The sequence below is a fragment of the Sander lucioperca genome, chromosome 10 (assembly GCF_008315115.2).
Source record: "Sander lucioperca isolate FBNREF2018 chromosome 10, SLUC_FBN_1.2, whole genome shotgun sequence".
Classification (NCBI taxonomy): domain Eukaryota; kingdom Metazoa; phylum Chordata; class Actinopteri; order Perciformes; family Percidae; genus Sander; species Sander lucioperca.
The window spans coordinates 5,850,843-5,876,384 of record NC_050182.1 but is presented as its reverse complement, the minus strand read 5'-3'; the positions used below and the strand labels follow the sequence as shown (position 1 = coordinate 5,876,384).

At 41.0% G+C, this 25,542-nt stretch overlaps 1 protein-coding gene across 1 annotated transcript in view; it reads left to right on the top strand.

The window, feature by feature from the left end:
• Positions 1-25,207, top strand: part of LOC116062589 (complement C3-like) — a 51,115-nt gene extending 25,908 nt beyond the window's left edge. The window contains exons 23-43 of the mRNA XM_031317276.1: positions 366-429; positions 523-612; positions 918-1,124; positions 2,528-2,603; positions 3,304-3,463; positions 3,720-3,815; positions 5,877-6,027; positions 6,984-7,069; positions 15,967-16,044; positions 16,152-16,307; positions 16,776-16,838; positions 17,012-17,093; positions 17,431-17,479; positions 17,612-17,702; positions 20,322-20,411; positions 20,497-20,599; positions 20,700-20,789; positions 22,581-22,673; positions 22,786-22,869; positions 24,250-24,391; positions 25,037-25,207. Of these exons, the coding sequence (XP_031173136.1) occupies positions 366-429; positions 523-612; positions 918-1,124; positions 2,528-2,603; positions 3,304-3,463; positions 3,720-3,815; positions 5,877-6,027; positions 6,984-7,069; positions 15,967-16,044; positions 16,152-16,307; positions 16,776-16,838; positions 17,012-17,093; positions 17,431-17,479; positions 17,612-17,702; positions 20,322-20,411; positions 20,497-20,599; positions 20,700-20,789; positions 22,581-22,673; positions 22,786-22,869; positions 24,250-24,391; positions 25,037-25,178 (2,193 nt within the window). The 3' untranslated portion in view covers positions 25,179-25,207. The remainder of the gene's footprint in view (positions 1-365; positions 430-522; positions 613-917; positions 1,125-2,527; positions 2,604-3,303; positions 3,464-3,719; positions 3,816-5,876; positions 6,028-6,983; positions 7,070-15,966; positions 16,045-16,151; positions 16,308-16,775; positions 16,839-17,011; positions 17,094-17,430; positions 17,480-17,611; positions 17,703-20,321; positions 20,412-20,496; positions 20,600-20,699; positions 20,790-22,580; positions 22,674-22,785; positions 22,870-24,249; positions 24,392-25,036) is intronic.
• Positions 25,208-25,542: the final 335 nt, after the last annotated feature.

Here is a 25,542-nt window from a genome sequence, read left to right as displayed (position 1 = left end):
TTGGAGGTTAAGGGCCTTGCTCCAGGGCACCTCAGTGGTGGTAATGAGGGAGACAAGGGAGATCTGGGAGACAAGCGCTGCTTGACCCAGATTTTATCCTGCCTGTCTGGGGATTGAACTGGCGACCTCCCGGTCCTACGCTCGCTTCTCTAACCTTTAGGCCCAATAAGGTTTAACTTTGATACAAATGTAAACTGTATCAGTGTTTTCAAAATGAACTGTAAATAAGAAAGAGAAACAGAACAACAACGAAGGAATATTTAAATCAAATTTAAGCTATAATTGTATTTTGTTGCACACCAGCAGATATATATTGCTCCAATAGTTGTAATTTCTAATGTCTGTCCTCACTGTTGTTTTTCCAGCCTGAAGGCGTACTCATTAAATCTTCTCAGATTATAATTCTAGACCCCACTACTAAAGGTGTAGGTGAGTTTACCCATTAAATAGCCACATTATGTAGTAATTATGTAATATTCTATTTTAACCATTTGCCAACTTGCCCACTGTTTCTCTCTTTAGGTGGTAAACAAGAAGTAACTCTCATCAGTCAAATTCCTATGAAAGATTTGGTCCGAAACACACCTACTAGCACACAGATCTCAGTGACAGGTCAGATATTACGTTAAATTTCGGCATGTTATGGCATACAGTGCCTGTACAATGAACTCTGCGTAGGTGCTAATTGGTACTATATTGTTCTTAATGTTGTTATTAGTGATACGACCACCTCTACTGGTTGCATTTTAGTTTCCATTAATTGTTCCTTCCCAATAAATATTTTGTTTTGTGTGTGTGTGTGTGTGTGTGTATATGTGTGTGTATGTGTGTGTGTGTGTGTGTGTGTGTGTGTGTGTGTGTGTGTGTGTGAGTGTGTGTGTGTGTGTGTGTGTGTGTGTGTGTGTGTGTGTGTGCAGGGAGAGAACAAGTTTCTGCGCTGGTGGAGAACGCCATTAGTGGGGACTCTATGGGTACTCTGATCGTCCAGCCCAGTGGCAGTGGAGAGCAAAACATTGCGCGCATGACCCTACCAGTCATTGCAGCCACATATTTGGATAAAACCAACCAGTGGGAAACTGTGGGCTTTCAGAAACGTAATGAAGCCCTCCAACACATCAAGACCGGTGGGCTCAAACATGTATTTATTTGCACAGATACCAGAAATCGTAATAGTTGGTTGATTCCCCTCCGTGTGGAAGTTTCTGATTGGTAGACTTGGTATCGAAAAGGCAGTGTGGTCAGACAGTAATGCATGCCCTCCCTGCCCCAGATATACAAGCTAGGGACATTGAGAATTAATAGTCTCGAAGCAACACATAGACTCATAGGGCCCTATCTTGCATCCAGCGCATTGACTTTGTACACCGACGCACGTATCATTCCTATTTTTGCACCTGACGCACAGCGGACTTTTCCCTCCACAGACTCACGTCGGTAAAATAGGGAATGAACTTGTCCTTGCGGGGGCGGTTCAGCAACAAGAGGAGGCGTGTTCCGGCGCAAACGTTCCCTAGTGCTATTTTGCAGTTTCAGAAACCAATTCCGCCACAGACCAGGAAAAACCTAGTCTAAAAGTCAGTGGTGCGTTATTCAAATGTTATTTTAAGGGCGCATGCTTGGCCATAATGTAGAGTGTGCACACCACGCATACACTTTGCTTCTCTCATCTACACGGACGCAGGAGTTCCCATTTTTGCAAACCATACATAAATACAAGGAAAAATATGACCTTGCTTTACACAACATTTCCATGAATCATGGATGTGTTGATGACATTTATGAGGAAATATTAGAGGACTTAAGGAGATGTGATGTTGAACTGCATGTGCCGATGCCACTTAACCCAAATGCCCCAGCAGCAGCAGCATGGGAGAGGAGAGACAGAAGAGCTGCATCGTCTATAGTGAGGTCATCTCGGTCTAATGTTAGACTACATTGCAAAGATATCACCATGCATTCATAACTTCATGAATCAGTGAGAGTGAGCCCAAAACATCGGGAAAGTATGTTTTTGTGACATTTCTTTATTTACATTTTGTCAAAAAGAAAAATCAATAGCAAACGTCTGTCTCCTCGGCTGTGAACCGCTCCTAGCGTGCGTCCATGGATGTATTAAGAGCGTGCGCCTAGCAAATCCGCCATCATAATACCAATCTGCCATGGAACAAGCGTGCCTGCTTTTAAAGGGAATGTGAGATAACGCTCTGATTGGTTTATTGCGTTACGCCCAAACCACACCTATGAGTAATGTAGCGACTTCAGACCAACCCATTTTAGATTTGTGTTGGGCGCAAGAGTCATTTATCCCGCCGGTATCATAGCAACAGCGCCCGAGATCCGCCCACAAAGCTAATTGCGTTTGCCGTTTGATACTTGCGTTTCAGATCGTTAAAATAGGGCCCTTAGACTACCATGTCTTAACCAAGATTGTCAGCACAAACAAAAACCTATGCCAAATATGCTATAATCACAGAGAAAAAATGTAACAAGACTTCTCAAACTGGTTGTGTGTGCTGTTTGTGTCCAGGCTACCAGAATGAGCTGGTCTACCGTAAAAAGGATGGGTCCTTTGCTGTTTGGGCGTATAGAGAGAGCAGCACCTGGTGAGGCATCCAAACATCCATGATACATCATTGTTCACACATCCTCCTCTAACTAAGATCATGACTATGTGACAATGGTGTATTACAGAGGTTTTCAAACTTTTTGTGTGTGGACCACTATTTGTAATCAAGAATTTCCGTGGACCTCCTCATAATACACATAATAAAATATGTCTACACACAGTCCTACCTGAATTAATCCGCACCTCTTAATAGGCCTACTAGCACTCAAACTGTAACTAGTCATCTCATCAGTACAACAGGCTCGTTAAAAGAAAGTTTACTGCACACAACGGCTGCCACATATTTTATTTATTTACTCACTCAAGCACCCGAGGGCATAATCAGGTTCATTTGAACAACAGGCTTATTTCCATAGCAACGGAGTATTAAATCTATACAGTAATAAGAACACTTGGATATAGTCAAAATTTCAAAACCTTTGGTGATTTTAGGTGATTATTTATTTTCAGAGTTTTGCAAGTCACAAGTTACATATTCTTAATTTCTATGGGAATTTCCTGGTAAAATGAAGGTTAAAAAACTATTATTTTATATTTTATTTTGCTTTTCCACGGACCACCTGCAGTACCCTCACGCACCACTAGTGGTCCATGGACCACAGTTTGGGAATGACTGGTGTATTACATCTGCATATACATGAAACTAAACTATTCCACATTCTCCTCTCCTCTCTAAGGCTGACAGCGTATGTTGCCAAGGTGTTTGCCATGGCTAACAATCTGGTGGCAGTGAAAGAAGAACACATCTGTGAAGCCATCAAGTTTCTGATTCTCAACGTACAGCAACCTCACGGCTCGTTTAGAGAAGTTGGAACGGTTATCCATGGAGAGATGATTGTGCGTATACTGATGTCATTGACATCTAATCTTAATCTTGGTGCTACAAAAACAGCTGATCAAGATTAATACAATTACATAATTTTATATGAATATGAAAAAATGTGTGTCTGTGTATGTGTGTGTGTGTATGTGTATGTGTGTGTGTGTGTGTGTGTGTGTGTGTTTGTGGATGTGTGTCTGTGTGTGTGTGTGTGTGTGTGTGTGTTTGCGTGTGTGTGTGTGTGTGTGTGTGTGTGTGTGTGTGTGTGTGTAGGGTGATGTGAGAGGAGCAGATTCAGATGCCTCCATGACGGCCTTCTGCCTCATTGCCATGCAGGAGTCTCGCACACAATGTGCTGAAAATGTTAACGTGAGTACTTCATCTGCAAACAATGGTTTCTGTTTTTCCGTCACCTCTTTCATTTCATTTACGGACTCCACACTAGTGATGAGCGACACAAAGTTAATGTGCTAATCATCTTGGTCTTTTTTAAACATTATTATTAGCCACTGACGTTAATGTAGTTGTCATGATGTGCTCTTTGGCTTTGGAATTAACATTCACTTACCAGTATGTAATGTTTCTCAGACATGCTAACGATTTTTTGTTTGTTGTTTTTTACCTTTATCCATCCAGGTAAGTCGATTGAGAACAAATTCTCATTTGCAACGACGACCTGTCACATTCACACAGTTCCACATTCATACCTGGAAGCTGCCCAGTACAACCACAGTCTGATCTGATCACATTCATACTGGAAGCTGCCCAGTACTACCACAGTCTGATCTGCTGAGCCACTGAGCAACTGGATTGGTTGGGGTTAAGGGCCTTGCTCATGGGCACCTCAGTTAGAGCTAGGGTTGGGTACTGAGACCTGGTGCTAATACGGCACCGATGCCTTAATGACCGGTATCTACCGGACCGAATAGCAACGCAGATTTTGGTGCCTTATTTAGGTGCCACTGATATGCCTTCTGCGCTGCTCTCTGATGCTCCGTAATACACTCAACAGCAGGTAACGTTAGCTACCGTTAGCTAGCAGCTGGATTAAAACACAACAACATAGACGGTGCGTTCACTTGAAACTAGTAAGCCTCACGGTGCATTCAAAGTTATTTTAAAATACCCTTTTCCCATCCGGTGGTTGTTTTTGTCATTCAACAGCAATTTACTGGTGAAATAAGTCATTGTTGTAAGTTATAGTTATTACATTATTATTAAATAATTTAATTTTGACCATATGGCCTTAGCAATAAACAAGCTGTTCTTAAATGTTGCTGACTGTTGTTAGTACCCTGCTTTTTTCTTTTATTTTTTACTTTCTTAAAAAATATTGGTTCAGGCACCGTTTAGGCACCGGCACGGTTTTCAAAGTATCGCTTTAGCACCGGTATCGAAAAAAACCCAAACCATACCCAACCCTAGAGCAGATAAAGACATGGTTTAGTCCATTCCTTACATTTTTCTTTTGTTTCTTTAGTTTTATAACCGTTAAAAAAACTGCTTGCATGAAGACTGTTGCTCCGACTACATTCCCATACTGGATCAAAAGGTCCCCAGCTCCCAAGAGCGAGGGGTTTAGTGAATGGTCAATTTTGATAAAAGGATTCTTTTGAAGCAATTGACACTTTCAAAATGGAGACATATTTGCTAATTAAAGGTTGTATTATAAAACGTGACCCTTCTTCTACAGTCTACATCTCTGCTTTTAAATACTGTAGCAGATTAACAAAGACATCCCATTTTCACAACACAGACACCTCTCTGACACGAGTGGTGCTTAAAGGGGTGCTATGCAGTTTTGGCCATTTCTTCTGTTTTCTCTCTTTTTGCTGACAGGTTTCTCTATAGAGCTCCCCTACAGGTTTCACTATAGAGCTCCCCCTACAGGTTTCTCTATAGAGCCCCCCCTACAGGTTTCACTATAGAGCTCCCCCTACAGGTTTCACTATAGAGCTCCCCCTACAGGTTTCTCTATAGAGCTCCCCCTACAGGTTTCACTATAGAGCTCCCCCTACAGGTTTCTCCATAGAGCCCCCCCCCTACAGGTTTCTCTATAGAGCCCCCCTATATATATATATATATATATATATATATATATATATATATATATATATATATATATATATATATATATATATATAAATGACTCTGAAGCTGTTCAGTTAAGGTAAATTTAGCTAAAAAAAACTGCATAGTTCCCCTTTTTTGAGGCCTAATTTTTGCAGTTATGTGATTGTTGACATGTCGAAGCGAGGCATCAAAATATCTTGCTGCCTTTCAATCCAGTCTCAGCTATTGTCCAATGTTAAAATGCTCTGGCATTCCTGAACAGAAGTGGATATTTGAAATAGATGCACTATTGTTATGTGACCCATCTGACAGCCTTTTACGCTTACACTCTCCTTCCTTTCTTTTCCTTCTGTCCAGAGTCTGCCAGGCAGTATAAACAAAGCAGTGAACTATCTGGAAAGGCGTCTGCCCAACCTCTCCAACCCATATGCTGTTGCCATGACGTCATATGCCCTGGCCAATGAAAACAAACTGAACAAGGAGATCCTCTACAAGTTTGCATCCACAGGTGTCGTCATACAGCAACATTTTTAAAATAAACCTGTGGTTGAGTAGTGCGTAGTAGCCTAGAAATCGAGACACACCCTAGGGTCAGTCTAACAACTCTCTGTTGGCTTGCGAGCTGGAAAAACCTAGCCTGGTCCTACCATACTCTGGTACACTAGCCTGGTCCTACCAGACTCTGGTACATTAGCCTAGTCCTACCAGACTCTGGTCAATTAGCCTGGTCCTGCGAGACTTTGGTACACTAGCCTGGTCCTACCAGACTCTGGTACACTAGCCTGGTCCTGCGAGACTCTGATACACTAGCCTGGTCCTACCAGACTCTGGTACAGTAGCCTGGTCCTACCAGACTCTAGTACACTAGCCTGGTCCTACCAGACTCTGGTACACTAGCCTGGTCCTACCAGACTCTGGTACACTAGCCTGGTCCTACCAGACTCTGATACACTAGCCTGGTCCTACCTGACTCTGATACACTAGCCTGGTCCTACGAGACTCTTGTACACTAGTCTGGTCCTACCAGACTCTGGTCCATTAGCCTTGTCCTACCAGACTCTTGTCCATTTCATGTGTAGAGAGAGTCTGGCCACTCTCCATTGACAAGTGTTAACTTCCTTGAAGGTGGGTACTCTGTTGAAGTTTAAAACTATTGGATCTGCCCAGAGCCACTCTGGATCTGCCATAACCAATCGCTAACGTTTGGTCGTGACGTCAGCTTAGCATCGCTAGCGTTAGCCTTAGCATAGCTAGCGTTAGCCTTAGCCAACTTCTTCACCACTAACGGAGCGACCTGGAAAATCAAACTGTTCCCGAACCCCGTGGGGAGGAGGGCCACAACATCATGGCCCCCAACACAACTCAGCAAAGATTGTTCTTGCTCGGGCTTTAACTTATGGATATTCAGCAGCGCTGCCACAATGGACATAGAAATATAAAGATATTTGTGTATGTCTTCCTCAGAGTTGTCCCACTGGCCAACACCTAAGGGAAGCGTTTACACACTGGAGGCCACAGCTTACGCTCTTCTCGCTCTGGTCAAGGCCAAGGTGAGCATGTCCCACTTGAGTATGTCTAATCAGGACTCTGACAGAAAACATACAACTGAGTCCTCATCCATGCTACCTCACTTTTTTCAGTAGCTGCAGTAGCTAATGAGGAAAGGCTACCGACTTTGCTATTTCTAGAAGAAGAAGAAAATGGTAAATAACGGCAGAACTGGCAGCAGCATTGCCCTCAATGCTTCGATTTGATTGGATGAACTACTTGGTGGAATCAGGCCAAGTCAAGTGAAGACAGCAAAAACACTTAAATGACCCCTAAGGGCCCCACACACCAAAGCGATGAGACGTAATACGTCTCCATAACAGCAGGCGGCGCTAACAAGTTTTGTCGCCCAAAAATGAAAACCAGCAGCTGATTGGACGAACGCGTCACGTGGGTCTGGTTTCTTTAGAAATTCAAATTCTGTCATGGCGGCTCGTTCAGAATACGATCTCATATTGTACTAAAATAGTTCACCGAAACGTGTTTCTGAAAACATTTTAAGAGAGAAATAGGCCGTGCAGTTGCTAAATCTGTCTTCATTTCAGATCAACAAAGGTCAGTTTAAAAGATTTTCATCAGATTTTGAGAGACTCTAGTCACGCTCATCCCGCTCACCGTTTCCTGGTTAGCTCTCCACCAATCAGATGGGTCATGGAGTCCGAATGCCGGCAGTGCCCGCCCTGCCGATTATATGTGTCAAATCAGCCAAATTAGTATTCAGTTGACTTATAGACGGCTCCAATTCAAAGTACCTCTTATCAGTACAGAGGCTGGTACAGACTACGGTCCTTGGTCCTGAAACGGTCTGCAGGTCAAGCTCAAACTAGAGACACTTATCTCTTTAAATGATTTTAAACTTAAAACTAGAAAATGCATTTCCTGCAGAAAATGCGTGGGAATGCTGAATAGCTGAATTGCTAAAGCTAAACTGGTTGAATAGCTTAAATCCGTAAGAAGAAGTTGAAGTAGTGAGAATAGTTGAAAAAGTTTTGGTTTAATAAGTATGAATTTCATTAAAAAGTTAAAAGCTTATGCTAAACTGAACTGTTGGCTTTAAAAGTTGAATAATGACAAAAGACGTAGAACATTGTGAGGTCTGAGTATATTTTCTAACTGATAATGACACAAATGCAGAAATATGAAACAAATTGTATGAAAAATCTTAAAGCTCAAATGCACTGCCCTGCTGAAAAATCAGGAAAATTGTTAGAGTTGGAAGCTAAAGTGCATTACCTTAGTGAAGAGCTAAAATACATTGTTAGAAAAGCTTGAAGCTGAACTGTAAAACTGTCAAAGATGAAAGTTGAAATGAATTACCTGAAAAGGCTGAAAGAAGAAATGCTTTGTATTATTATCAGACATATACACTACATAGAATGAAAAAGCATCAATCTAGCTGAGATGAGATGTGAAATATATTAGGTGAAAAGAATGGGGCTGAACAAGAGGAAAGAGAGGACAGAGAGAAGGAGAGGACAGAGGAGAAAAGAGAGAAGAGAGAAGGAGAGAAGAGAGGCGAGAAAGAGAGGAGAGGAGAGGAAAAAGAGAAAAAAGAAAGAGCAACTTCCAATTGCTACTAGTCGTTAACTGTCTTGCTCAGGGACACAATGATTGATGTATCACAGTGGGATTCGAACCCGGGTCTCACACGTCAAAAGTGTGTGTCATTACCACTATGTTATGACCCCTCAATACATGGTAGATGCTCATTCAGCTCTAATAAAGCCTTTCTTTGATCTGTAATTACCACACCTGCTGTTAATATGTCACCTGTGGCACAATGTAGCTATTCAGAGACAGATTTTTGTGTGTAAATTAAGTGTAAATCGTTTAAATAAGTATGAATTTCATTAAAAAGTGAAAAGCTTATGTTAAACTGTACTGTTGGCTTTAAAAGTTGAATGACAAAAGATGTGGAACATAGTATATTTTCTAACTGAAAATGACTCACAAATGCAGAAATATGAAACAAATTGTATGAAAAATTTTAAAGCTCAAATGCACTGCACTGCTGAAAAATCTGGAAAATTGTTAGAGTTGGAAGCTAAACTGATTACCTAAGTGAAGAGCTAAATTACATTGTTAGAAAAGCTTGAAGCTGAACTGTAATACTGTTTTCAAAGATGAAAGTTGAAATGAATTACCTGAAAAGGCTGAAAGAAGAAATGCTTTGTATTATTATCAGACATATACAAATAGAAGGAGAGAAGGAGAGGAGAGAAAGAGAGAAGAAAGATGAGAAGAGAAGGAAAGAGGAGAGAAGGAGAGAAGAGAGAGGAGAGAAAGACAGGAAAGAGAGACGAGAGGAAGGAGAGGAAAGAGAGGAAAGCGAGAAGGAGAGAAAGAGAGGAAAGAGAGGAGAGGAAAAAGAAAAAAGACAAAGAGAGCAACTTCCAATTGCTACTAGTCATTAACTGTCTTGCTAAGGCACACATTGATTGATGTATCACAGTGGGATTCGAACCCGGGTCTCCCACGTCAAAGGTATGTGTCACCTGTGCCACACTGCAGCTATTCAGAGAAACTGACAGCAAGATCTCAAATAAAGGCTCACACTGCCAAAAGGATAACTGCTATCAGTCAAATGACATCATCCTGAGCACCAGAAGGCCTTTGTGAACGTATCGGTATAACATTTATGTGGATAAACTTAAAAATGTTATAGGGCATATCAATTCAATTTTCAATTCAATTCAATTCAATTTTATTTATAGTATCAAATCATAACAAGAGTTATCTCGAGAAACTTTACAGATAGAGTAGGTCTAGACCACACACTATAATTTACAAAGCCCCAACAATTCTAATAATTCCCCCAAGAGCAAGCAGTGCGACAGTGGCGAGGAAAAACTCCCTATTAGGAAGAAACCTCGGACAGACCCAGGCTCTTGGTAGGTGGTGTCTGACGGTGCCGGTTGGGGATGTGATGAACAGTGGCAATAATAGTCACATTAATAATGGAACAGTGACTACAAATGGTAGTCGTAGTAGTTCATGTCATATCAGGGCGCTGCAGGGCGTTACAGGATGTAGCGTGGAACAGCAGAGCATGGATGGACATAGCAGGAAGCAGCAGGGTTCAGCAGGACACAGCATGACATTGCAGGGCACCGCAGAGCTTAGCAGGGAGTGCAGCAGGACCACGGCGACAGCTGCAACCAAGATCTTGGTGCCAACATACTCCAAGGAAATATGCTGGGTGGAAAAAACATAAGGACTCCGGGGAGTAAACTCCCCAGTGCTAGGTTAGTAACAAGCATTTCTGGGACGGGATGCACACAAATTGAAAGGGAGAGGAGAGAGCAGCTCAGTGTGTCAAAGGAAGGAAGGAAGGAAGTCCCCCGGCAGTCTAGAACTATAACAGCGTAACTAAGAGAGACAGGCAGTTTAAGGAGAGGAGCCTTGTCGGGCTAGAACTCTCCCCTGCCGGATCGGGCTGTACTGGCCTGCCTCCCTCTACTTTTGTTATATTATTAATCTGACGACTATGAAGAGAAGCAGGTGGCCGGGCTAGGCGGACGCTGCAACTCCTCACTCCCTAACTATAAGCTTTATCAAAGAGGAGAGTTTTAAGTTCATTCTTAAATGCGATAAGTTTCTGCCCCCCAAACTCAGATTGGGAGCTGGTTCCACAGGAGAGGAGCCTGATAGCTGAAGGCTCTGGCTCCTATTCTACTTTTAGAGACTCTAGGTACCACAAGTAACTCTGCATTCCCGGAGCGCAGTGCTCTAGTGGGACAATAAGGTACTAAGAGCTCTTCTAGATAAGATGGTGCTTGACCATTTAAAGCTTTGAAGGTCAGGAGAAGGATTTTAAATTCAATCCTGGATTTTACAGGAAGCCAATGCAGAGAAGCTAATACAGGAGAAATATGATCTCTTCTCTTAGTTCTTGTCAGAACACGCGCTGCAGCATTCTGGATCAGCTGGAGAGTCTTAAGGGACTTATTTGAGCAACCTGACAGTAGGGAATTACAATAGTCCAGCCTGGAAGTAACGAATGCATGGACTAGTTTTTCAGCATCGTTTTGAGACAGGATATTCCTAATTTTGGCAATGTTACGAAGATGAAAAAAGGCTGTTCTTGATGTTTGTTTTAGATGGGCGTTAAAGGATATATCCTGATCAAAAATAACTCCTAGATTTCTGACAGTAGTGCTGGAGGCCAGGGCAATACCATCTAGGGTAGCTATATCTTTAGATAATGAAGTTCGGAGGTGTTTAGGGCCCAGCACAATAACTTCAGTTTTGTTAGAGTTTAACATCAGAAAATTGTAGGTCATCCAGGATTTTTTATGCACGCTTGAAGTTTAGCTAACTGACTGGTTTCGTCTGGTTTGATGGACAAGTATAATTGGGTGTCATCCGCATAACAGTGAAAGTTAATTGAGTGTTTCCTAATAATATTGCCTAGAGGAAGCATATATAAGGAGAATAGAATTGGTCCAAGCACTGAGCCTTCTTGAACGCCATGGCTAACTTTGGGCGTACTTGGAGGATTTATCATTAACATTAACAAATTGAGATCGATCAGAGAAATAGGACTTAAACCAGCTTAGTGCGATTCCTTTAATGCCAACTAAATGTTCCAATCTCTGTAACAGGATGGTATGGTCAATAGTGTCAAATGCAGCACTAAGATTTAATAAGACAAGTACAGAGACAAGTCCTTTGTCAGCAGCAGTTAGAAGATCGTTAGTAATTTTCACCAGTGCCGTCTCTGTGCTATGATGCTTTCTAAATCCTGATTGAAATTCCTCAAATAAACTATTGCTATGTAGAAAATCACATAACTGATTAGCAACTACCTTCTCAAGGATCTTGGAGAGAAAGGGAAGGTTAGATATAGGTCTATAGTTGGACCTCAGGATCGAGGGTGGGTTTTTTCAGAAGAGGTTTTATCACAGCTACTTTAAATGACTGCGGTACATAACCTGTTAATAAAGACATATTGATCATATCTAGTAATGTGGTGTTAACCACGGGTAACGCTTCTTTGAGTAGCCTCGTTGGGATGGGGTCTAAGAGACAGGTAGATGGCTTAGCTGAAGAGACCTTTAGCATTAATTGTTGAAGGTTTATAGGATAAAAGCAGTCTAAGTATATGTCAGGTCTAGTCGTTCTTTCTAGCAGTCCTGCGTTTAAAGGTGAACTGTTAGAAGTTGAGGGCAAAAGGTGATGGATTTTTATCTCTAATTGTTATAATTTTATCATTAAAGAAGCTCATAAAGTCATCACTACTCAGAGCTATAGGAATAGATGGCTCAGTAGAGCTGTGACTATCTGTCAGCCTGGCTACAGTGCTGAAAAGAAACCTTGGGTTGTTCTTATTTTCTTCTATTAGTGTTGAGTAATAGACTGATCTGGCATTTCTGAGGGCCTTCCTATAGGTTTTGAGACTGTCTTGCCAATCCAAACGAGATTCTTTCAGTTTGGTGGAACGCCATTTACTTTCAAGGTTTCGCGAGATTTGTTTTAATTTGCGAGTTTGGGAGTTATACCAAGGTGCTAGTTTCCTTTGCTTTGTCATCTTCTTTTTGATAGGAGCAACAGAGTCTAAAGTAGTCCGTAGGCAGGCCGTAGCACCGTCTACAAATGTATCAATTTGGGAGGGACTAAGGTTAACATAAAGGTCCTCTGTTATATTAAGGCATGACATTGAGTTAAATGCTGTTGGAATATCTTCCTTAAATTTAGCTATAGCACTGTCAGATAGGCATCTAGTGTAGAAGCTTTTATCTAATTTAGTATAGTCAGGTAGTAAGAATTCGAAAGTAATTAAAGAATGGTCTGATAATACCGGATTCTGCGGAAATATTATTAAATCCTCAATTTCAATTCCATATGCCAGCACAAGGTCAAGGGTGTGGTTAAAACAGTGAGTGGCCTTATGCACACTCTGACTGAAACCGATTGAATCTAATAATGAGTTGAAAGCAGTACTAAGGCTATCATTGTCAATGTCCACATGGATATTAAAATCACCTACAATAAGTAATTTGTCTGATTTTAGGACTACACATGATAAAAATTCTGAGAATTCAGATAAAAATTCAGAATACAGACCTGGAGCTCGGTAAATAACAACAAATATAATTGGCTGTAATGTTTTCCATTTTGGATGTTGAAGATTAAGAACAAGACTTTCAAACGAGTTATAATTTAATTTAGGTTTAGGATTAATTAACAGGTTTGAGTCAAATATGGTTGCAACTCCCCCTCCTCGGCCTGAGCCTCAAGGAATTTGAGTATTAATATGAGTGGGAGGAGTGGCTTCATTTAGACTAACATATTCTTCATGGCCCAGCCAGGTTTCAGTAAGACAAAATAAATCAATTTGATTATCTGATATCAAATCGTTTACCAATACTGCTTTAGAAGACACAGATCTAATATTTAGTAGTCCACATCTAATTTTCCTATTTTGTTGTATCGTTGCAGTGGTTGTTTTAATTCCAATTAGGTTGTTAAGTATAGCGCATCTTTTGTTTACCTTTGATTTAACCGATCTGAGTCGGGGGACAGACACTGTGGTTATGGAACTATGAATGGGCGACTGCTCCAACGGAAGCACAGAGGAGCGCGTAGTACTGCGCCTCTGATTACTAATATCAAACTTGGGTTGTCATGGTTTATGACCGATAATAGACTTGGTCAGATTTTTTGATATGAGAGCGGCTCCGTCCCTGGTGGGATGAATTCCGTCTCTCTTAATCAGACCAGGCTTTCCCCAGAACGCCCCCCAGTTATTCACATAGCCCACATCATTAGCTGGGCACCATTCCGACAGACAGCGGTTGAAGGATGACATGAGGCTGTACATTTCATCACTGATCAGGTTTGGCAGGGGTCCAGAGAAAACTACTGAGTCCGACATTGTCTTTGCATATGCACAAAGTGAGTCAACATTAATTTTAGTGATCTCCGATTTACATAATCGGGTATCATTACCACCTACGTGAAGTATGATCTTACTGCATTTACGGTTCTTTTTAGCCAGCAGCTTTAGATGGGATTCTGTATCGCCCGCTCTGGCCCCGGGGACGCATATGACCGCAGCCGCTGGGGCCGCCGGCTTCACATATCGCAGTATAGAGCTCCCAATAACAAGAATTGGCTTCTCAGCGGGTGTATCACTGAGTAGGGAGAAACTGTTAGAGAGGCGAAGATGCTCCGGTTTAGAGCGACCGTCGTCATGTGCACTCCCTGGTTTAGATCTAACACTACGCTTCCCTCGAACAGTCACCCACTCGCCCTGCTGCTCGGGGCCTGCCGGGGGACAGCTAGCATAAGCTACAGAAGCTACAGTATGTTGGCCCGCACCAGCTACGTGGCGCTGGCTAGCTACGGAAGCATACATTTCTGATTCCATGGTGTGGAGCTGTGCCTCAAACTCACTAAGCCTTGCCTCCAGAGCAGCGAATATACTACATTTATTACATGTATCGTTATCACTAAAGGAGGCAGACGAATAGCTAAACATTTGACACACAGAGCAAGAGAGAGCAGGAGAGGGAGAGGAATTAGCCATTGCTAATTGCTAAGCTAAAGTAGCTAACAGCGTTTTAACAATTGTGAGATCAGCGAGGCAGTCGCTGTAAGAGAAGCGAAGTATAAGTGCTTGAGTAGAACAATTGTAATTCAAATGCAATCAAGGCAAATAGCCGCTAATTTAAACAATAAAGCAGAGTTGAGTAAGTTTTTGCTGGAGCAGCAAACTAGCGTCTGTAACACGGGAACACCGGAAGTGACACAATACGCTTACCGTAAACGTCAGCACGAGTGTTGAGGTTCTTTCCATCGCATGACCATATGTTGCAACAAAAATGATCAGCGATTTAAAAAAGTGGTTCGCTCTGCATTTCGCTCGGAAATGTGAAGAATGTTAAACAGGGCAGTGAATGGAGGAAGGTATGGAAGTCTTGTCATTTGGAAGCTCAACGAGCCAAAAGTAAAAGGCGTATCACATAACTGAGACTGGACAAAAATACCTACGTTTTGATGCATAAATTGTGTATGACAAATATATATTGTGGGCGTGAGAGCAATTTATAGATAATTTTTTTAAGGCTCTGTGCTCTGGCTATGACATCATCCACTCTAGCTCGCGCAATACACACCCATTTTAAACACAAAAAAATCCTGAAATGATCACTAAACTTAAACAGCTTTTTCACAAAAACTGTAAAAGATATCAAACTGAAAAGCCATAGCCGGATAGCTGAATATTATGTGAACATTTTAAAGTGTGTGTAGCGTCTGTAGGTGAAAGTATGAAGAAGCTGAAAATTTTGGGAGCGGAAGAAGATTTTAAGGATTTGAAGCATGCTCTCATTGACTTCAATGTTAAAAAAAGTTTTAAAAAGCTTAATATTTTAAAAAGTATAAATAGTAGAAAAAAAGTTGAAGAAGTCCCATCATTACCTGAAGGAGCTGAACATTTTAAAAGTAGAATGATTTTAATAGCTGAATGTATGCTGAAGTTATGGAGAGCCAAAAAACGTACGGAATAATAAAAATGGCTGAACAGAATAGTTGGAATGCTGCTGAATCAGCATTCCCACTATTAATTGTGGTACCTATTGTTGCTGATTTATTGTTGTTGGATACTTTCTATGTGACCTTGTTACATGGCCAGGTCTTATACTTGCAAAAGAGGTTTTAATCTCAATGTGGTTTCCTAAAATAAAGGTTATATATATTATGACATAGTTATAAAGACAAGGGACTGATTTGAGCATCCTGCTCTGCATAATCACACAATAATGACACAAATGTGGAAAGATCAAGGACATGTAGTTTGTGATTGACTGCTTTTATCAGGCAAGTTTCAAGTCTCTGCTGTTTGATCGTGTCAAACAGAGAATTTCAACCATTGACTTGTCTTCTGTTAATAAAGGCATTTGAAGAAGCCAGACCTGTTGTGAGATGGTTCAACACGCAGCAGATGGTTTACGGAGACTATGGATCCACTCAGGTAACACAGACCGCTCTCTCCATCTTTATTCCTGCAGCTTATGTTAGCCCATAACCTATTTTTCTTCTAAATCTTGTTCCCATCCTTCACTTGTTCTCTCTCTCTAGGCTACTATAATGGTGTACCAGGCTATAGCGGAGTACTGGACTAGTGCTAAAGAACCAGAGTATGATCTGAATGTGGACATCTTGTTGCCGGGCAGGTCACAGCCTGACAAGTTCAACTTCAACAGGGACAACCACTACGCCACCAGAACATCTAAAGTCAGAAAACACACAAACAAACAAACAAACAAACAAACAAACAAACACATAGTGGCTCATTAATATCATCATTCCTGATGTTCTCTGTCTGTTTCTTCTGCTGATCCCTGACTGTGTGTGTGTGTGTGTGTGTGTGTGTGTGTGTATTTGTCTGTGTGTGTGTGTGTGTGTGTGTGTGTGTGTGTGTGTGTGTGTGTGCGTTTGTGTGTGTGTGTGTGTGTCTCTGTGTGTGTGTGTGTGTGTGTGTGCGTTTGTGTGTGTGTGAGTCTCTGTGTGTGTGTGTGTGTGTGTGTGTGTGTGTGTGTGTGTGTGTGTGTGCGTTTGTGTGTGTGTGAGTCTGTGTGTGTGTGTGTGTGTGTGTGTGTGTGTGTGCGTTTGTGTGTGTGTGAGTCTCTGTGTGTGTGTGTGTGTGTGTGTGTGTGTGTGTGTGTGTGTGTGTGTGTGTGTGTGTGCGTGTGTGTCCCACAGATCAAAGATATAAACCAGAATGTGACGGTAATTGCCACGGGTACAGGAGAAGCAACGGTGAAAGTAAGTACAAGTTATTATTGTTCTGAGTTTTATCCTCAGTTAATTATTATAGTGTCTCTTTTTTGAATCTCATAAAAGACCAAATATTTGTTTAATCTTGTTTGGATTATATTTTTAAGACAGATGTCTATGAGTTCATCACATATAAAGATGCACTTGTATCTGTCTGCCAGATGGTGTCTCTGTATTACGCTCTGCCTAAAGAAAAGGAAAGTGACTGTCAGAAGTTTAACCTGTCAGTGCAGCTCCTGCCAGGTAATTTGGTCTTTCTGTCTCTTTCTTTATTCATCGTTATGTGTTGTTTAGGTACAAACAACATAAGGTACCTTACCTTATGAGAAACGAATAAACAAAATACTTAATTAGTGGTTTGGGCTTGGAGCCGGCCAAAGAGTAGTAGGCTAACGTAACATTTTGAGTGGATGGTGAACAATAATGGGACAAAAAGAAATCAAGGGACATTTAGAATAGATAGAAATGTGCGATTAATTGTGTTTAATTGCGAGTTAACTATGACATTAATGCAATTAATCGCGATTAAATATTTTAATCGTTTGACAGCACTAATATATACATCATTTTGCTCCTGCAGAGAAAATGGATGAGGACGAGAAAATATACAAGCTGAAAATAGAGTTTTCGTAAGTATAATCAAGAAGTCATGACTGAACAAATGTTGTTCTCATGATTTTGAATTCTTAAAGGATTTTATCTTTTTTTATCTCCATCTTTTTTATGCTGTTATTTAATTATTCCATCCATGCTGTGTACAGTTACAAGGACAAAGAGAGGGATGCATCCATGTCAATCCTGGATATTGGCTTACTAACTGGCTTCACTGTTAACACAGCTGACCTGGACTTAGTAAGAACACACAAATACATTATATATACAATACATACACTACCGGTCAAAAGTTTTAGAACACCCCAATTTTTTTTTTTTTTTATTGAAATTTTAGCAGTTCAAGTCCAATGAATAGCTTAAAATGGTACAAAGGTAAGTGGTGAGCTGCCTGAGGTTAAAAAAAAGGAAGGTTACCCAAAACTGAAAAATAATGTACATTTCAGTATTTTACAAAAAGGCCTTTTTCAGGGAACAAGAAATGGGTAAACAATGTAAAGCTGTTCTGCAGCAATGGAGGTTGATCAAGCTTTGAAAGTTGGTGCTACCAATTCTCACAGGAGTTCCAACTGGTCTGGATTACTTACAACCCCCTCTGTTTGTATAAAAGTATTGTTGGAACACACTGTGGTACCATACCCTCGTGAGCATTATTTGAACAGTATTGTACTGCAGAACGTAGTGTGTTGCTATAAAAATGGCGGGAAAAAGGCAATTAACAAAAGGAAGAGAGACAGACCATCATAACACTTAAGAATCTTGGTCTTTCCTACAGAGAAATTGCAAAGAAAATCAAGGTGTCAGTGAGTACAGTATTCTTCACCATCAAAAGGTACTTAGAAACTGGGGGAAACTGACAGGAAGAGGTCTGGCAGACCCAAAGCCACAACAGAATCAGAAGACAAGTTTCTGAGAGTCAACAGCTTGCGTGATAGGTGGCTCACAGGACAACAGCTTTAAGCACAGCTTAATATTGGTCATAATAAGCAAGTCTCAGTTTCAACTGTAAAGAGAAGACTTCGAGCTACAGGTTTGATAGGTCGAGTTGCAGAAAGAAAGCCATTGCTAAGACGTCAGAATAAGAAAAAGAGGCTTGCCTGGGCCAAGAAACATCGTCAATTCAATCAAAATTGAACTCTTCGGTTCATCACGCAGGATTTTTGTACACCGTCGAGTAGGCAAAAGGATGGTTCCTCAGTGTGTGACATCAACTGTCAAACATGGAAGAGGAAGCATGATGGTCTGGGGCTGTTTTGCTGGATCCACGGTCGGTGATTTGTACAGAGTGAAAGGCACCCTGAACCAAAACGGCTACCACAGCATTTTGCAGCGCCATGCAGTACCCTCTGGTATGCGCCTAGTTGGTCAGGGGTTCATCCTACATCAAGATAATGACCCAAAACATAAGTCCAAGCTATGCCAGAACTACCTTAGGAAAAAAGAACAAGATGGTAAGCTTAAAAACATGGAGTGGCCAGCACAGTCACCAGACTTAAAGGAACACGCCGACTTATTGGGACTTTAGCTTATTCACCGTATCCCCCAGAGTTAGATAAGTCCATACATACCCTTCTCATCTCCGTGCGTGCTGTAACGCTGTCTGACAGCTCCACCGGTAGCTTAGCCTAGCACAGAACATGCAGGTGACTGGTTCCACTAATCCTACTGCTCCGAATTGTGACAAAAGTGACAAAATAACGCCAACATGTTCCTATTTACATGTTGTGATTTGTAGAGTCACAGCGTGTACAAAAAACAACGTAACATGAGACACAGCCATCTTCTAACCGTAAACAAACTGGGAACTATATTCTCAGACAGGTTTGCTGCAAAGCAGATCATTCCGCCCAAGTACTATATTCTTCCGCCTGAGAATATAGTTCCCGGTTTGTTTACGGTTAGAAGATGGCTGTGTCTCATGTTACGTTGTTTTTTGTACACGCTGTGACTCTACAAATCACAACATGTAAATAGAAACATGTTGGCGTTATTTTGTCACTTATTGGGAGCAGTAGGATTACTGGAACCATTCACCTGCATGTTCTGTGCTGGCCTGATGCCGCTGGAACCGTCAGACAGCGTTACAACACGCACGGAGATGAGAAGGGTATGTATGGACTTGTCTAACTCTGGGGGTTACGGTGAATAAGCTAAATTCCCAATAAGTCGGCGTGTTCCTTTAAACCCCATTGAGCTGGTTTGGGATGAACTGGACAGAAAAGTGAAAGCAAAGCCACCTACAAGTGTCACACATTTATGGGAACTTCTACAACAGAGTTGGGAAGAACTTTCTGAAGAATATTTGATTTCCATTGTAGAAAGAATGCCACGAGTGTGTTCAGCTGTTATATCTGCCAAAGGGGGCTACTTTGATGAGTCAAAAATTAAGAATACATTTTGGTTTATAAATTGATTCCATGATTTCTTTTTTAACTTAAATTGTTCATTTGTTCTATTCTTTCATTTCAGAGTACAATAAGACATTGAACTGCATGAATTTCAATAAAAACCTGGAAAAATTGGGGTGTTCTAAAACTTTTGACAGGTAGTGTATATAATACACGTCATGTATCGACATCTACATACAGTTCAGTCAGTGTTTGTGGTTGGGAGGAACGTTTTAGAAAGTTTAGAAAGTTATCTGTGTGTGTGTGTGTTTTGTGTGTGTGTGGCTGTGTGGCTATGTGTCTGTGTGCATGTCTCTATGTGTGTGTGTTGTGTGTGTGTGTCTGTCTGTGTGTGTGTGTGTGTGTGTGTGTGTGTGTGTGTGTGTGTGTGTGTGTGTGTGTGTGTGTGTGTGTGTGTGTGTGTTTGTGTGTGTGTGTGTGTGTGTCTGTGTATGTGTGTGTGTGTGTGTAGTTATCTAAAGGACGAGCTCGCATATTTCCAAAATATGAGTTGAACAAAGTCCTGTCAGAAAGAGGCTCACTCATCATCTACCTGGATAAGGTTAGCCTTCACTGTTTCCTTCCTCTGGACTATTTCTCTCTGCCTTGTTCTTCCTTTCATCTCTCTATCTCTCATTGGTCCACAGGTTTCTCACACACGACCAGAGGAGATCACTTTTAGGATCTATCAGAAGCTTAAAGTGGGAGTCTTACAACCAGCTGCTGTGTCTATCTATGAATACTATAACCGTGAGTCTCAGAGACACTTTGAACACATATGATGCCTCCATGTGCATTGCTGCCAATAGATGTCAGAGTATTTTCTGAAATTTATCTTTCCCATTTGCAGAAAGACATTGTGTCAAATTCTACCATCCAGAGAGGACAGCTGGAGAGCTACTGCGTCTCTGTACAAGTGAAACATGCAAATGTGCAGAAGGTAACCAGGATGATGTCAAACTGACCTAATCCGTTGTCTGTAAACATAAATTTGTTATATTGAACAAACACCTAAACCCAACACTAACATGGTGCTTCATAGAGATAAAGCATTGATCCATCATGTGGGGCTTATTATTCTGCATTGTCTGTAAACTGCATTAATTTATTATTGTACCTCAATAAAGTTGGGGGACTTAAGGCCCGGAGAAGATTAAACAAGATAAAGAGTCTACAGCCATGCTAGTGGCTCTAAAGGCCCAGACACACCGACCAGACGGCCGACTGTCGGCAGTAAAGCCCGAGTTGGTCCAAAAAGTTCCTCAGAACACACCGAAGAGACGAGACGTAATACGTCTCCATAGCAGCAGATGGCGCTAATCTGTATTGTCGCCCAAACATGAAAACCGGCAGCTGATTGGACGAACGTGTCACGTGGGTCTGGTTTCTCTGGAAATTCAAAGCCAGACTGTCATGGCGGCTCGTTCAGAATATGATCTCATATTGGACTAAAATAGTTCACCGAAACGTGTTTCTGAAAACATTTTAAGAGAGAAATAGGCCGTGCAGTTGCTGAATCTGTTTTCATTTCAGATCAACAAAGGTCAATTTAAAAGATTTTCATCAGATTTTGAGAGACTCTAGTCACACTCATCCCGCTCCCCATTTCCGGGTTAGCTCTCCACCAATCAGATGGGTCATTGAGTCTGACTGCTGGCAGTGCCCGCCCCGCCGATTATACATGTCAAATCGGCCAAAATGAAGGCTGACGGCCCCTCGGACGGACGACGGCACGGAACACACCGAACAGACTCGAGTTACCGACCTCGCCAGACTGTCTGACGGCCGATTATCGGCTTTAGAGGCTGTACCAGTGGTGTAGTCTACATGATACGCAGTGATATGCAGTATACCCACTAAGAAATCGCCAGGATTTCCATATACCAACTTAAAAATGCCCAATGACACGCAACAACATACTTTCCATTATATTTTTGATATATTTTGAATTGTCATCTGTGTTTTTCTTCTTCACATAGGCTCAATAAAGGTATTTTCACCGTAAATTGGTGCATAAAAGTGTATCCGAATACAGGAAATGAAGTCGTTGATGCTCAAAACTTCCCTGGGGGAGAACACCCAGACCCCCCAATATGATATGGGCCCCCCCTCCCCCAAAGGGATATTCTAGCCATTGACTGTAAATATTAATGGACAATGCATCCAGTTCGGCGAAGAAGTGCCTTAAAGCTGCATTCTATCTGAATTCCAGCAGGGGGGGACACATGCGGTTGCAAAAGGAGTTCGGTTTCTGTAGAAGTTTATGAGAAAGTGATCCACTTCTCACTTGATTTATTACCTCAGTAAACATTTTTCATAATGAGTTTATTTCTACAACACAGAATGATGTTCATTTTTTGAATTATGATCTTGTTGATTTTAAAATCGGCGATAAAGCAGGGGGTGTTTTAGGGCGTGGCTATGATGTGATTGTCAGTGAAAGTGTGTAACGTAATGTCGAGTGTAAGGGCTCCTCCTCCTCCCTCTCGTCTAAAATCATCACATCTGCAACCAGGATGTCTGCGCCCATAACGGTAAACTCGACGACTCATAGCAGATCTCTACAAACCAATGGGTGACGTCACACATGCTCTGTCCATTATAAATATCTTAATGTCTGTCACACTCGGGTCAGGGTCGGACAGAAAAATGCGGCCCGATTGGCACTCTAATCCACATGTGCTTTTTTGGTCAGTTGTGTATTTACGTTGTGCCTATTGTGTATTTCCAGAGAACTGCAGTATGCAGAACAAGGAGAAAATCACCAATGATCAGCGAAAAGATAAGATCTGTGAGAGTACACAGAACAGCATAATAGATTTTGGTAAGAGAGTGTGAATGGATTGTATTCATGAAGCACTTTTATCATAACAAATGTTTGTATGTTAGTGTGAGTAAGTGAGCTTACAATCTGCTAACAACTTGTCTGTCCTCAGCGTACAAAGTGAAACTGGAAAGTTTTAAAGAAGATTTGTCCACTGACATTTACAAAGGGAAGGTACTGGAAGTCTTCAAAGAAGGTATTTATCTTTGAACTGCCTGAAATGTACAAGACACTGATGTTTTTCCAAGGTCCCTTAAAGGTGATAGTGACATAACAATTTGTTTCTGAAATGGTTTGGGCACATTGAATCTCAGGGCATTTTCACACCTACCTCATTAGGTCCGGACTTTCGGACTTTTCAGTTTGGTCCAAACCGAAATTGCAGGTGAGAAAGGTGCCTCAGACCACGGTCCGGATCAAAAGACCTAATTTTGGTCAGATCAAAAGAGGTGGTCTCGGTCTGGACCAAACTGAACCATGCTCTTGTTCGTTTATAGTGTGAAAGCATTTTTTGGATGGTTCAGACTTTCGGACCAAATACAAGAAGCTCTGGCAGGCTCTCCTTGTGGGAAGCTCCTTTAAGGAATAACATAACATAACATATATTATTTTAAGGAATAATATATATATATATATACATATATATATATATAAAACATGAACCTTGGTTCAGACTTTCAGGTGTGAAAACGCCCTCAATGGTGTTTCCAATCAGACAGGAAAATGATTGTTCAAAATGCACTTAAATGCTTTCTTGCAGAGAGTTAGATGAGAATGAAGCTACCTCTAGCAGCCAGCTAACTTATAGTTAGTTAGTTATATTTTATTTCTGTGTCATGCCAAACATTTTGGCCCATCCCACATGGGATTACAAGACACCACAAAATTACTTATTTAACAAACATCTTCCTGTCGCATATACAAATCATTCGGAGGAATACATGAATACAAATATATACATATACACACTCATACATACATGTATATACATACATATATATACATATACACACACACACCACACACAAACAACAAATTCTCATCTACAATTCATCTCGATAAAGAGCTTTTTTCCTCTTCTCCCAAGCTTTATCTAGGTAATTGGCTAATTTATATGTTTCATATGTGAACAGCCATCTCAGTCGTTGAGCATCATCCATATTTACCAAGTCAATCTCTGCCTTTATCCTACGAAACAAAAAATCACGCTGTTCACAATAAAAAGGACAATAGAAAACAAAATGGAACTCATTTTCTATATCATTCAAACAACACATGGGACAGATCCGTTTTGGTAGGTGGATTTAGTTCTTTGTGCAGAGCCAGGCTAGCCGTTTTCCCCTGTTTTCAGTCTTTGTACTAACCTAAGTTGCATGTAAGCTACGCAGTCATAAGGTTTCATTAGAGGTATCTCTCTCTCGGCAAGAAGGCAAATAAGTATTTCCCCAAATGTCCAACTATTTCTTTAAGCATGATTTCACTGGGAATATGAGAATACAACACAAATGTTTTGTACTGAACCGTTAGCTATTTTTAATCCTTACCTTTTCTCTGTTCTCCTATACTTGAATTACAGGAACTCTTGATGTGGGTCCTCTGAATGAACAGCGCACATTCCTCCGTTATCACTACTGCAGGGAGTCTGTAGTTCTGGAGATGGGCAAAACCTACCTTATCATGGGTGCGTCCAAAGATATTCACAGAGATGACCATCGATCGTAAGTTTGTTCTTTGTGTGAATGTGTGTGGAGTTTGCATTTCAACATTTTCTATTAGTAAATCAAAGCCTTTCTTGTACTCAAGTGTGTGTTGTCACTGTTGATAGTGATTGTGGGAAGAGGTGAAGAGGCTTTTAACCCTCGTGTTGTCTTCCTGTCGATCGCAAGTTTTTGTTTTTCTGGGTCAAAATAAAAAAGATTTTGGTTATCTTTTGCAACACTTTTGTAGCTTTTCTCGTTTCTCGTCTTTTTTCACTTTTTGCAACCGTTTTCTTACTTTCCCCGACGTTTTTGCCAAAGTTTTTGTCGATTTTTTCTGCACTTTTTGCCTGCGGTTTTGTTTGTTTTTTTCGACATTTTTGTGACTTTTTTCAACGTTCCTTTATCGTTTTTTTTTTTTCAAATGCTATAAAATTGAATAAATCACCCAAAATTCAATGAAAGTAGTGAAGTGATCATTTGCTTTCTTTGTGAAAAGCATTGTATGGAACCATCCACGTTATTTTTTTGACAATTTTGTTGAAAGAAACCCAAATTTCTGATGTGGAAACTTTGTGAAAATGGGTCAAATATGACCCAAGGACATAAGGGTTAATGTTGTGTAACAGTGTTACAGATGTGTATGTTTCACTGTGCTTTCCTCAGGTATCAGTATGTGCTTGGAGAGAGAACCTGGATCGAGTACTGGCCCACAGAAGCTGAGTGTCAAACCCAGGAACACAGAATCACCTGTTTGGGCATAGAGGATATGGTTCAACAGTACCAAATCTTTGGGTGTGAGCTGTAGTGAAACTCAAGAAAAGAAAATGTTAATTTTAAATTGTTTTTTAATTTGCATCATTCTTATTATGTAAAACATTCCCTGCTATGGAATATGATGGCTTACAATGTTGCACTGTATTGATTATAAATGTAATGGTCTTAAACGTGCAGTAGGTAAGACTTATAAAACTAACTTTCTGGCATATTTGCTGAAACTGACCCTATGTTCCAGCAGAACTACATGAAGCAGGTCATTTATAAAAAAAATAATCCGGCTCCTCTGGCTCCACCTACAGCCTGGAGTGAGATTTGCAAAAATCCACAGCTCCCTGTTCAGATGCACCAATCAGGGCCAGGGAGGCGTGTCTAACTGTTCAGATGCACCAATC